This window comes from Mus caroli, unplaced genomic scaffold, assembly GCF_978045245.1.
Source record: "Mus caroli unplaced genomic scaffold, Mus_caroli_1 scaffold_19, whole genome shotgun sequence".
NCBI lineage: Eukaryota > Metazoa > Chordata > Mammalia > Rodentia > Muridae > Mus > Mus caroli.
In genome coordinates, this window is record NW_028227274.1 from 42,351,168 (window position 1) to 42,364,439 (window position 13,272).

A 13,272-nucleotide genomic window follows, 5' to 3' on the forward strand; every position below is an offset into this window, starting at 1 on the left:
TGAGTCTGTTTCTACATATAATTTTGTGGAGATTGGGTTTTTTGTTTGTTGTTTTGTTTAAATTTCTGTGTCGGTAGTTGTGTGTATGGGTGTCTGTGGAGGCCAGAGGAGGGGATCAGACCCCTTGTGGCTGGAGCTCACAGCTGTGAGCCACACATGTGGGCACTGGGAGCTGGTCTCTAGCTCTGCAGAGGGCAGCTAGTGTGTTCTCAGACACAGAGTGTCGCTCGAGCCCCTCCCTGTTGTCATTTCTTAGGCTGTTAGGTAAATGGTAGTTTCCTTAACATTAGTCATACTTTTCAGTCACTGTCCGTTTCTGCTGCCACAAGGTGAAGATGTGGAAAAAATTTTGGATGAATGGAAGGAATATAAAATGGGAGTCCCGACTTACGGTGCAATTATTCTCGATGAGACACTGGAGAACGTGAGTGTACTGGAACAAAAGATTTCTAGTGATGTGATGACCGACTTAGCCTGTTGACAAAATTTTTTATGTAATGTTCTAAATTGTGGTTTTAAAATGCCCTATTGTTAAGAAACTAAATTTTGGATGCTTTGCCTGCATTCTGTATCTTCTTCCCATTTATTTATTTATTTATTCATTCATTCATTCATTTATTCATTCACTTTTCATCCTGATTGCAGCCCCTTCCTCCTTCCAGTCCCTCTCCCTCATAGGTCCCTCCCCCTTCCATCTTTGAGAAGGGGCCAGAGGTCCCCCCTGGGTACCAGTGCATTCTGTATCTTAAAATGTTGTACTTATGTCTTAATGTAAATACATTTACATTAAGTGTCATTTCATTGTTTGAAACAATATGTGTTAAATACACAAGGTGCGTTTCTTCACAGTGTATTTGTATTCTTGGAAGATATTTAGGGCGAACGCTGTACACAGTTTATTGGTAAATAATGACCATAAATACAGAGAAAAAAAATGCCTTTGATTGGGGAATGGAGTGTGGGAAAGTAGGTCCGTTTACTTTTTGGTTTTGAATTTCTGCTTATTCCCAGGTACTGCTGGTTCAGGGGTACCTGGCAAAGTCAGGCTGGGGATTTCCAAAAGGAAAAGTAAATAAAGAAGAGGCGCCCCATGACTGTGCGGCGAGAGAGGTGAGTGCCTGCCCTGGCAGCTTTCAGTCTTAAGTCCACACATATCTATCCTGTTGGACTCTGGAGAAAGTTCAGCCTTTTTTTCAAAACTTGAATACATAGTTTAACTTAAGAGACAGCCTTTGGGCTGGAGAGATGGTTAACATCACCGGTTGCTCTTTCAGAGGACCTGGGTTTGACTTCAGGCACCTGCATGCTGCCTGGCAGCCTCTTGTAACTCCAGTCCCAGGCTTCTGCTGCCCTCTGCTGGCCTCCGGTGGTACTAACCATGCAGGTTTGCACAAATGGCTGGCAAAAGACTCTTAAACATAAAAAAATATGTAAATAAGATACCATGCCCCCCCCCCCACCTCTTTCTGTCTCAATCTCTGTCTCTTTGCTTTTGGGGGGCCATTCGTCCTCACTGTATTTATTTATTAATTTATTTGTTTGGGTTTTTTCGAGACAGGGTTTCTCTGTGTAGCCCTGGCTGTCCTTGAACTCACTCTGTAGACCAGGCTGGTCTCAAACTTAGAAATCCACCTGCCTCTGCCTCTGCCTCTGCCTCTGCCTCTGCCTCTGCCTCTGCCTCTGCCTCTGCCTCTGCCTCTGCCTCTGCCTCTGCCTCTGCCTCTGCCTCTGCCTCTGCCTCTGCCTCTGCCTCTGCCTCTGCCTCTGCCTCTGCCTCTGCCTCTGCCTCTGCCTCTGCCTCTGCCTCTGCCTCTGCCTCTGCCTCTGCCTCTGCCTCTGCCTCTGCCTCTGCCTCTGCCTCTGCCTCTGCCTCTGCCTCTGCCTCTGCCTCTGCCTCTGCCTCTGCCTCTGCCTCTGCCTCTGCCTCTGCCTCTGCCTCTGCCTCTGCCTCTGCCTCTGCCTCTGCCTCTGCCTCTGCCTCTGCCTCTGCCTCTGCCTCTGCCTCTGCCTCTGCCTCTGCCTCTGCCTCTGCCTCTGCCTCTGCCTCTGCCTCTGCCTCTGCCTCTGCCTCTGCCTCTGCCTCTGCCTCTGCCTCTGCCTCTGCCTCTGCCTCTGCCTCTGCCTCTGCCTCTGCCTCTGCCTCTGCCTCTGCCTCTGCCTCTGCCTCTGCCTCTGCCTCTGCCTCTGCCTCTGCCTCTGCCTCTGCCTCTGCCTCTGCCTCTGCCTCTGCCTCTGCCTCTGCCTCTGCCTCTGCCTCTGCCTCTGCCTCTGCCTCTGCCTCTGCCTCTGCCTCTGCCTCTGCCTCTGCCTCTGCCTCTGCCTCTGCCTCTGCCTCTGCCTCTGCCTCTGCCTCTGCCTCTGCCTCTGCCTCTGCCTCTGCCTCTGCCTCTGCCTCTGCCTCTGCCTCTGCCTCTGCCTCTGCCTCTGCCTCTGCCTCTGCCTCTGCCTCTGCCTCTGCCTCTGCCTCTGCCTCTGCCTCTGCCTCTGCCTCTGCCTCTGCCTCTGCCTCTGCCTCTGCCTCTGCCTCTGCCTCTGCCTCTGCCTCTGCCTCTGCCTCTGCCTCTGCCTCTGCCTCTGCCTCTGCCTCTGCCTCTGCCTCTGCCTCTGCCTCTGCCTCTGCCTCTGCCTCTGCCTCTGCCTCTGCCTCTGCCTCTGCCTCTGCCTCTGCCTCTGCCTCTGCCTCTGCCTCTGCCTCTGCCTCTGCCTCTGCCTCTGCCTCTGCCTCTGCCTCTGCCTCTGCCTCTGCCTCTGCCTCTGCCTCTGCCTCTGCCTCTGCCTCTGCCTCTGCCTCTGCCTCTGCCTCTGCCTCTGCCTCTGCCTCTGCCTCTGCCTCTGCCTCTGCCTCTGCCTCTGCCTCTGCCTCTGCCTCTGCCTCTGCCTCTGCCTCTGCCTCTGCCTCTGCCTCTGCCTCTGCCTCTGCCTCTGCCTCTGCCTCTGCCTCTGCCTCTGCCTCTGCCTCTGCCTCTGCCTCTGCCTCTGCCTCTGCCTCTGCCTCTGCCTCTGCCTCTGCCTCTGCCTCTGCCTCTGCCTCTGCCTCTGCCTCTGCCTCTGCCTCTGCCTCTGCCTCTGCCTCTGCCTCTGCCTCTGCCTCTGCCTCTGCCTCTGCCTCTGCCTCTGCCTCTGCCTCTGCCTCTGCCTCTGCCTCTGCCTCTGCCTCTGCCTCTGCCTCTGCCTCTGCCTCTGCCTCTGCCTCTGCCTCTGCCTCTGCCTCTGCCTCTGCCTCTGCCTCTGCCTCTGCCTCTGCCTCTGCCTCTGCCTCTGCCTCTGCCTCTGCCTCTGCCTCTGCCTCTGCCTCTGCCTCTGCCTCTGCCTCTGCCTCTGCCTCTGCCTCTGCCTCTGCCTCTGCCTCTGCCTCTGCCTCTGCCTCTGCCTCTGCCTCTGCCTCTGCCTCTGCCTCTGCCTCTGCCTCTGCCTCTGCCTCTGCCTCTGCCTCTGCCTCTGCCTCTGCCTCTGCCTCTGCCTCTGCCTCTGCCTCTGCCTCTGCCTCTGCCTCTGCCTCTGCCTCTGCCTCTGCCTCTGCCTCTGCCTCTGCCTCTGCCTCTGCCTCTGCCTCTGCCTCTGCCTCTGCCTCTGCCTCTGCCTCTGCCTCTGCCTCTGCCTCTGCCTCTGCCTCTGCCTCTGCCTCTGCCTCTGCCTCTGCCTCTGCCTCTGCCTCTGCCTCTGCCTCTGCCTCTGCCTCTGCCTCTGCCTCTGCCTCTGCCTCTGCCTCTGCCTCTGCCTCTGCCTCTGCCTCTGCCTCTGCCTCTGCCTCTGCCTCTGCCTCTGCCTCTGCCTCTGCCTCTGCCTCTGCCTCTGCCTCTGCCTCTGCCTCTGCCTCTGCCTCTGCCTCTGCCTCTGCCTCTGCCTCTGCCTCTGCCTCTGCCTCTGCCTCTGCCTCTGCCTCTGCCTCTGCCTCTGCCTCTGCCTCTGCCTCTGCCTCTGCCTCTGCCTCTGCCTCTGCCTCTGCCTCTGCCTCTGCCTCTGCCTCTGCCTCTGCCTCTGCCTCTGCCTCTGCCTCTGCCTCTGCCTCTGCCTCTGCCTCTGCCTCTGCCTCTGCCTCTGCCTCTGCCTCTGCCTCTGCCTCTGCCTCTGCCTCTGCCTCTGCCTCTGCCTCTGCCTCTGCCTCTGCCTCTGCCTCTGCCTCTGCCTCTGCCTCTGCCTCTGCCTCTGCCTCTGCCTCTGCCTCTGCCTCTGCCTCTGCCTCTGCCTCTGCCTCTGCCTCTGCCTCTGCCTCTGCCTCTGCCTCTGCCTCTGCCTCTGCCTCTGCCTCTGCCTCTGCCTCTGCCTCTGCCTCTGCCTCTGCCTCTGCCTCTGCCTCTGCCTCTGCCTCTGCCTCTGCCTCTGCCTCTGCCTCTGCCTCTGCCTCTGCCTCTGCCTCTGCCTCTGCCTCTGCCTCTGCCTCTGCCTCTGCCTCTGCCTCTGCCTCTGCCTCTGCCTCTGCCTCTGCCTCTGCCTCTGCCTCTGCCTCTGCCTCTGCCTCTGCCTCTGCCTCTGCCTCTGCCTCTGCCTCTGCCTCTGCCTCTGCCTCTGCCTCTGCCTCTGCCTCTGCCTCTGCCTCTGCCTCTGCCTCTGCCTCTGCCTCTGCCTCTGCCTCTGCCTCTGCCTCTGCCTCTGCCTCTGCCTCTGCCTCTGCCTCTGCCTCTGCCTCTGCCTCTGCCTCTGCCTCTGCCTCTGCCTCTGCCTCTGCCTCTGCCTCTGCCTCTGCCTCTGCCTCTGCCTCTGCCTCTGCCTCTGCCTCTGCCTCTGCCTCTGCCTCTGCCTCTGCCTCTGCCTCTGCCTCTGCCTCTGCCTCTGCCTCTGCCTCTGCCTCTGCCTCTGCCTCTGCCTCTGCCTCTGCCTCTGCCTCTGCCTCTGCCTCTGCCTCTGCCTCTGCCTCTGCCTCTGCCTCTGCCTCTGCCTCTGCCTCTGCCTCTGCCTCTGCCTCTGCCTCTGCCTCTGCCTCTGCCTCTGCCTCTGCCTCTGCCTCTGCCTCTGCCTCTGCCTCTGCCTCTGCCTCTGCCTCTGCCTCTGCCTCTGCCTCTGCCTCTGCCTCTGCCTCTGCCTCTGCCTCTGCCTCTGCCTCCCAAGTGCTGGGATTAAAGGTGTGCACCACCACTGCCCGGCCACTGTGTAATTTTAAAGCATCTATCAGGCTCTGTTCTATATAATGGTGTCTTTTCATTTATTTGTTTTTAACTTAAAATTGGACTTTCTTTTTAGAAAATATTTCAACTTCTATATTCTTTATTCTTTTTTCTTCTTTTTTATAATCCAGAAAAATGAACAATCTGGATTTTTTTCTAAGAAATTTACATTTTCCCCCTCAAAATTCATTCTAGCTTTACATTTGGCCTATCAGATAAAGTTTTTAACTCCATCCCCAGCTTAGCTGTTAAGGACAGGGACTTATTCCTTGTCTTCTGAATTTGACGATTTTCACAACAGAACTCCAATTATTCCTACCCAGATCATCTCTGCCAATCCAGACCCTGGCTTGGTGCATCAGAAATCAAAAGGAGGAAGAACTGCCTTTGGCTTTCCCTGGCAGCCTGGGTCCACCGTGGGGAAGGTGTAGCAGGCGCAGCGTGACTCCTGGTGTCTCAGGCGGTGCCAGTGTTGTTCATGTGGGGAGCCTAGTGGCTCAGAGCATGGTTGGAGCCAGGGGCTGGTTTAGACTTCAGAGGTCTGCTCACCTGTTCTTAGCAGCCAGATCTCCCTCTTACAGACTCTACTGGCACCGTGGGGGTGGCCAAGTGCTTTGCTGAGGCCATCCCAGGTTTAAGCGGAAACAGAATCTGAGCCAGGTTCAGGGGATGCTTTCCTCTGAAGTTCTGGTCCCTGTTATTAGCACTGTAAGGACTGGGTTTCTCTGTAAAGTGAAATTCAGGATGAGTGATTTCTCCTTTACATTATTTAAAATTCCATTTGCTGGTTAGCTCCAGTCCATCATGGTCTCTGAAGTTAAACAGCAACTGTTGTTTGCCATTTTTGGCTTTATATATGGAGAGTCTGCAGTTAGCTCTTTATCCTACACCATATTATACCTGACCCTTGAAATTTGTTCTCGTTTAGTCTGTGTTTATGCACAAGCCTAGCTACTTTGGACAAGCCATTTAACCACTCAGATATTTTAAGGAGAGTCGCTTTTAAGAACTCCATAGTCAAAAGCAACATCTTTGAGGGGAAGATGGCAGAAATAGGATTCTGAGATGTTTTTGAGGTGGTCTGACACAGTGGTATTTATTGTCTGGTTTTAATTTGGGTGTAGCTTGTTAGTGAAGAAGTCACAGTTCTTAGACGCCACTGTGGGGTCTGGGATTGACCTCGTTGTGCAAGGTCCCTGCTGCCCAAGCAGGAGAACATAGCTTGGAGCATGTACCCAACGTTTATGTACGTGCTGGCGATGCCAATTCAAGAAACAAAGTCTCATCATCTGCAGCTAGAGGTCATCATGTTAAGACAGACCCAGAAAGGCAAATACATTCTCTCTCCTTTGGGAACCCTAGACACATTATGTTGCTCCATTAAACCATGTATGTATTTAGGACATGAAATACGTGAGGTTCAGGGAGTGACTGGAAGTGGCACAGGAGGCTGGGGAGGAAAGGGAGGATGCAGGATGTGAGTATGGCCAAAGAGAGAGCACTTGGCGTAGAATGTCTTTATGGAAGCTGTTGTGGGCTGGAGAGACAGCTCAGAGCGGCAGCTCGGGAGGTAAGAGCACTATGCTCAAGCAGAAAGACCTGAGTTCAAAGCCACATAAAGTGGCTATATTTGTGCCAGTAACTGCATTGTGGGGGCGCAAAGGGGTAAAGAGAACCACAGCTTGCTGGCCTCTAGGCTCAGTGGGAGACTATGTCTCAGAGGGTAAGGCAGTGATGGAGCAGGACACCTGACCTCCTCCTCTGGCGTCTGCATCTGCACACACAGTAGGAAGTTACTATACAGTAAACGCACACCAGTACAGTAACTTCTGTGTTAAAGCCCATGTATGTACCTTGGGAAAGGGATTATTGGTTATTTACTTTGGAATAACACCGGAAGCGTAACTGGAAGTACTACATTTTAAAATCAGGATTAAACATCTTATCCACAGTATATACAGAAGTTTGCAGACAGAATAGTACTATACAAATAAATAAAGGCTGAATAGCTCTTATAAGGGAAAGCCAGGTTAGGAGCCTGATGTAATGTGCCAGCATGGTATGCTTGGCTGGGGTGTGAGGTTGTCAGTTCCGTTTCCAGTACCAGGTAAAGAAAGCTCCGACAGCTGGAGTGCTGAGGAGTTGCCATCTCCCTAGGAGCTTTTCCTTTGCTCTCTGTGGAGGATAGAGGATGCCATTCAACCCTCTCTGAAAAATCTTCCTTTTATATCCTTAAGCCTTTAACCATAAAACTTGCTTCTAAGGAGAAAGAATAAGAACTATGGCGTTCTACTTAAAGGAACGGTGTACATGTAGCTATCTAGGTAGTGGACCACCTCATGGCCGGTAATGTCTGCTTCCAGGAAGGCTCTTCAGTAAGTGGAAGTTTAGGTTGAGTTGTGTGGTGTCAGCTGTCTGTGTAGTTGGACCTCTTTAGGGAAGATTAAATACCTCCACTTATAAAACTGAGCAAGAACCTCAGAACCCAAAGAATCCGTCTGTGCCCCCACTCACCCTTGGCATGATAGGGTTCGTATTGTCAAGAGTGTTCGCATGTAGGAGAAGCAAGGGCAGTTAGCCTGTGAACCATCAACGCCGCAGTGTCTCTGGGCTTCCTTGCCTGTCTTGTTTAGGGTGCCAAGCACTCCCTGGTGGTATGGCTATGTCTACATTTTGGGCTGCTATTTTATCGGCACTCAAAAAATATTTGCACGTGGATAAATCTTTTGAAAACAAGGGATTTGTGGGTTTGAAAACATAACGTAGTTGTGATTAACTTTTCTGAGTTACAGAACAGGGACTTGAGTTCAGCCCTCAGGAGCACTGAACGCTTTCAGAGAAGCTGGGTTCACTTTCTAGCACCACAGCGGCTCACAGCTGTCTGTGACTTATCTCAGGTACTGCACACGGATGGTGCACTGATGGATATGCAGACAAAACATCCGTACACATAAAGTAAAATAAACACTTAAAAACAGATAGAGGGCTGGGCGTGGTGGCGCACGCCTTTAATCCCAGCACTTGGGAGGCAGAGGCTGTTGAATTTCTGAGTTCGAGGCCAGCCTGGTCTACAGAGTTCCAGGACAAGCCAGAGAAACCCTGTCTCGAAAAAACAAACAAACAAAAACAGATAGAGGGGCAGAGCAGCGCCCAGACAGGCACTGGTGTTAGTGTTCTAACTGCAGAGTAAATGGATGTAACACAGCCTGCTGTTTTGTACAAGCTACAAATAACTATTTACAGCTCTTTCAGAGATGGATCCCCTAACTTAAAGCCTAAGGGGGAAACATAATTCCTTTAGAGTTGTTTGCTTCCTACTTGAGTAAGAAAGACACTGATACATGGTGCTTCCATGAACAGGCTGGAAAGGGAACCAGACCAGAGGCTCACTAAACGATGGTATCCTGGATAACTACCAAGTGTGTGGAAAGCAAGGCTTGCTACTCCAGAACAAAAGGCCCCTACAGCAGCATAGAGAGAAAGTTTAATGCTTTTTATACTGATGGAACCTGAGCCTCGCTGAGGCCTGTTGTTCTACAGGGGCTTCCCAGCAAAACTGGCCTTCTGTTTTCTGCCCAGTTGTTCAGTATTTTGTGGACATCCAGCCTGACATCACAGGTGAAGGCCAAATGGTTATCTGGGTCTTCTCTATGGCGACAAAAGGCAGTTGTCTCCTGGGTCTCTTCCACCTCAGTGCTGCAGCCTCCTTGGCCTTGGACTGTTTGTCCTCAGCCTTGACATTGCTGTGCAACCTCAGCCTGGGCTCCTGCTTCTGGTTCCTTCAGTTATGGGCCTTGGACTTGGGTTTTCCAGCTGCAGCATCTGCTGGATCATGGTTATGGAAGCTTAAAGAAGGAGGCATTGGCCGAGATCCACACAGTGGCCCCTTGGGCAGATGGCTTTCCTGTCAGTAGATTATTTTAAAGGCAAGCCTTGATTTTTAATCCTGATTTCTAAATGATCACCTTTGTCATAAAGAGCTAAAAGTTTGGGGAGCTGGCTGGAATGCTACTGTTTAGTATGCTTGAGCTGACTTAATAATGCAGTTGACTGGGTAGCTTGACCAACAGAAGTTTCCTTCTTAGCAGATCTGGAGAGTAGGGATTCAGGCTGGAGGCTACGGCTAATCGGGTTTCATTGCAGGCTCTCTTCCCGACTTATTGGAATCCATTTGCAACTGCCTGTGTGTCCACATGGGCTTTCCTGTCCATGTCCAGAGAACTGCCAGGGTCTTTTCTTAAACAAGATCAGGATTATACGCATTTACACTTAATTACCTCTACCTGCCCCACCCCTCAAATCCAGACACAATGGTTTCAACCTAGGAATGGTTAAGCTTGAGGTCCTTCGGTTGCCTTTTGAGTGAATGTGACTAAGAGCTCTAGAGTTGCAGCTGGTCCGTCTACCACTTGGTGGTACTACATACAATACAATAGGAAAGCTCTGTCTAAAAACAGACTACCAGATTGGTATTCATCCTTTGCTTATAGCTTATCTCCATTTGATCTGTTTAATTTTTACTTGTATTAGCATAAGAAGGGGCTTGGTCCTAATTATCTAGCTACAGATTAGATTTAGCTTGATGTCTTTGTTTTGTTTTGATACAAGTCTCAACTATGTAACTAATGATTAAAAATCAAACATTTTATCAACATTTATTTCCAGGTCTTCGAGGAAACTGGTTTTGATATAAAAGACTATATTTGTAAGGATGATTACATTGAACTGCGAATCAATGACCAGCTTGCTCGCTTGTACATCATTCCAGGAGTCCCAAAAGACACAAAATTTAACCCCAAAACCAGAAGAGAAATTAGGGTATGTAAGAGTGGAGAATATTTACAGATTGCTGTGGAGTTGGGGTTAGCTACTCTTTGATAGTAATCAACTACATGCAATTGTTTTGTTTCAGAATATTGAGTGGTTCTCCATTGAGAAATTGCCCTGTCATAGAAATGATATGACTCCCAAGTCCAAGCTTGGCTTGGCACCTAATAAGTTTTTTATGGCCATTCCCTTTATCAGGTATGTTCATTTCTTAAACTGTAAAACTGGCCTCACTGCTGCTAGTTCAAAAATTTTCTAATGAATTCTTAATATTTCCGTAGACCACTAAGGGACTGGCTGTCTCGAAGATTTGGAGATTCCTCGGACAGTGACAATGGGTTTTCCTCAGCTGGTAGCACACCAGGTAGACCCACCGTGGAAAAATTGAGGTAAAGAAATGCGCTTATCAGAGCATGGCTTTCTGGTGTCTTTCAGTACATCAGAGTAGTATAAGATTCCCCCTCAGAAGCTCTGTTGTGCTTTAAAAGTTGCTGATGAGATGAAAGGGGTTCATTGGGGGGAAGTTGCTTCGGGCACATTTTAAAATATTACACTCGAGAGGATACCAATGGCTTAGAGCACTAGGAAAGGGGGAAAATGTGTGTTGAGTATCTACTACCCTACATTAGTGATAAGTTAGTTTCTGGAGGTGATTGAATGGATATATTGCAGTCTCTTGCACAGGAGGTGAGAGATGCAGATGACAGAATTCATATGCATATGAATGTGTAAGCTCACATGCCTGTGTGGTCGGTCATATGTACATAAGAAGAAGGCGAAGGGCAACCTCTGGTGTCACTCAGTTTGTGTTTTGGTACACGGTCTCTCATTGGCCTGGAGTTCCCAAGGATATAGATGCATGATTTGCCTCCTAGCTGTGGGGTTACAAACACACATCGCCACGCTTGGCTTTTGCACTCGGGTTCTAAGGAATCTTGCTCCTGTTTGTACAGCAAGTACCTTACCCACTAGACTGAGACACTGTCTCCCAGCTGGCTGAGAGGGACCAGGAAGCACACAGGTGTGCACTATCAGAAACATTTGCTTGATGAGAACTTAGGACAGAATTGGGGAGTAACATTGCTAAATATGCCTATTGTATAATTTTAAAATTGTTAATTTAGTGTATATCTGTGTGTATACCATGGTGTGAACCCTTGCAAAGGGTTCTCTTCTACCACATGGGTCTCTGGGATCAAACGAAGTAATAGTAATAGTCAGGCTTGGCCCCGCACACCTTGGCCCACCTCCTCTCACTGACCTTAGTTTATCTTCTTTTTTTCCTTTTCTTTCTTTTTTATTGTCATTTTAGCTTTTTGTTTGTTTTGTTTTATTTTAAGACAGGGTTTCTCTGTGTAGCCCTGGCTGAGGCTTGCTTCAGACACACAGAGATCTGCCTGCCTCTGCCTCTTGAGTGCTGGGATTAAAGGCCTGCACCACACTGGCCGGCGGTTTATGTTCTTTTAAGCAGCTTGCTGTAACTTACATGGCCAGAGTTGTGGTTTTGTTTATTGTTTTACATTGTTTCCACTTTGGTGATCTTTTTAATCTAGAAATTTAATTTTAAAAGAAGACAATATGAGTAGACTACACTTATGGCTAAAAAATTTTAACTAAGTAATGTTTCATTTCTATTAGTTTTATGAGAAAAAGAAATTGAATTAAATGCCTTAAGAATCATTTCTGCCTTTTAAAATCTGTAAGTATTATTATTACCAAGGCAACTCCTAATAGAAATAAGAGAAACAGTATGGAAACAGAAGTCAGGAAGACAAGAGTGTGCCCCAGAGTATAAAGCAGATATTACCAAGAAGTCATTAATGGAGACAGTTCATCATTGGGAAGGTCTCCACCAGTCTGCATGTGGGCACCCTTAGTCCTCAGGGTTCTACTCTTGTTAGTATATAGAGAGGGTTTGCTCAAACTCCAGCTGCTTCCTACATTTCCTTTAGAGGCAGTATTTATTTCGGTCATATTCTGTGATATGTTGGTGGAAATGTCAGAGTTTTGCCTGACAGATAGAAAATACATTTTATTGTAAGATTTACCCCAATTTGCTTTTTTGGTTTTGCTTTTGTTTTGTTGTTTTTCGAGACAGGGTTTCTCTGTATAGCCCTGGCTGTCCTGGAACTCACTCTGTAGACCAGGCTGGCCTCTTACTCAGAAATCCGCCTGCCTCTGCCTCCCGAGTGCTGGGATTAAAGGCATGCCCCACCATGCCTGGCTTTCTTTTTTTTAGTTTTTTGGGTTTTTTTTTTTTTCCAATTTGGTTTTTAAAAATACCTTGAGACAAGGTCTCATTTTGTAGCCCAGACTGCTCTAGAACACAGCACGTAGCGCACACTAGCCTCAGATAGAGAAATCCTCCTGCTTCAGTCCCTTGAGTGCCATAGTTACAGCCTAGAGCCACCATGCCCATCTTTCCATGTGTTAAATGGGAAAAGGATTCTGAGAGCTGTCTGCTACTCTTAGCAGTGTTTATGTAGATATGGGATGCTGTCTGAAATTCCATACTGTCTTAGTTAGGGTTTTACTGCTGTGAACAGACACCATGACCAAGGCAAGTCTTATAAAAAACAACATTTAATTGGGGCTGCCTTACAGGTTCAGAGGTTCAGTCCATTATCATCAAGGTGGGAGCATGGCAGTATCCAGGCAGGCATGGCACAGGAGGAGCTGAGAGTTCTATGTCTTCATCCAAAGGCTGCTAGTGGAAGACTGACTTCCAGGCAACTAGGGTGAGGATCTTATACCCACACCCACAGTGACACACCCATTCCAACCAGGTCACACCTATTCCAACAAGGCCACACCTTCAGATGGTACCACTCCCTGGTCCAAGGATATACAAACCATCACACATACCTTACAGCTTAGTGAGTGGGGCCTGTGAGAATCGGAATCCAGTCCTTATGCATGGCAGATCAAGGCTGGATGGATCTGTTCACTTATTTCTCCATTGTCTGGTAACACTGGGTTTCCCTGTGGGGTGCGGCTTCTTAAACTTCATCCTTTCCATCATGACTGCTTTTGCCTACAAAACTTTTAGGCAGTTATAAGCATAGGTATATAAAGGAGATATACATATCAAACTTTCACTGATTGCCAAAGACATTTTAGAACAGTTTTTCCATACATAGTGTGGTTTTACTATTCATTAAAATTAAAGCAAATTTGCATACTAAAGAAATATATGTGTTCGGTTTTTACTAGAAGAATTACGTCTTGGGCATAGCTGCACACACCTTTAATCCCAGCACTTGGGGCAGAGGCAGGAGGTTCTCTTGAGTTCAAGATACCCATGGCTACAGGGAACCCTGACTTAAAAGGAAAATAAAAGAAA

At 49.3% G+C, this 13,272-nt stretch overlaps 1 protein-coding gene across 1 annotated transcript in view; it reads left to right on the forward strand.

Annotated features, from left to right (window-relative positions):
• Positions 1-13,272, forward strand: part of Dcp2 (decapping mRNA 2) — a 48,217-nt gene that overhangs the window by 19,080 nt on the left and 15,865 nt on the right. The window contains exons 3-7 of the mRNA XM_021150698.3: positions 297-424; positions 1,012-1,110; positions 9,768-9,920; positions 10,015-10,127; positions 10,211-10,318. Coding sequence (XP_021006357.1) covers positions 297-424; positions 1,012-1,110; positions 9,768-9,920; positions 10,015-10,127; positions 10,211-10,318 — 601 coding nt within the window. The remainder of the gene's footprint in view (positions 1-296; positions 425-1,011; positions 1,111-9,767; positions 9,921-10,014; positions 10,128-10,210; positions 10,319-13,272) is intronic.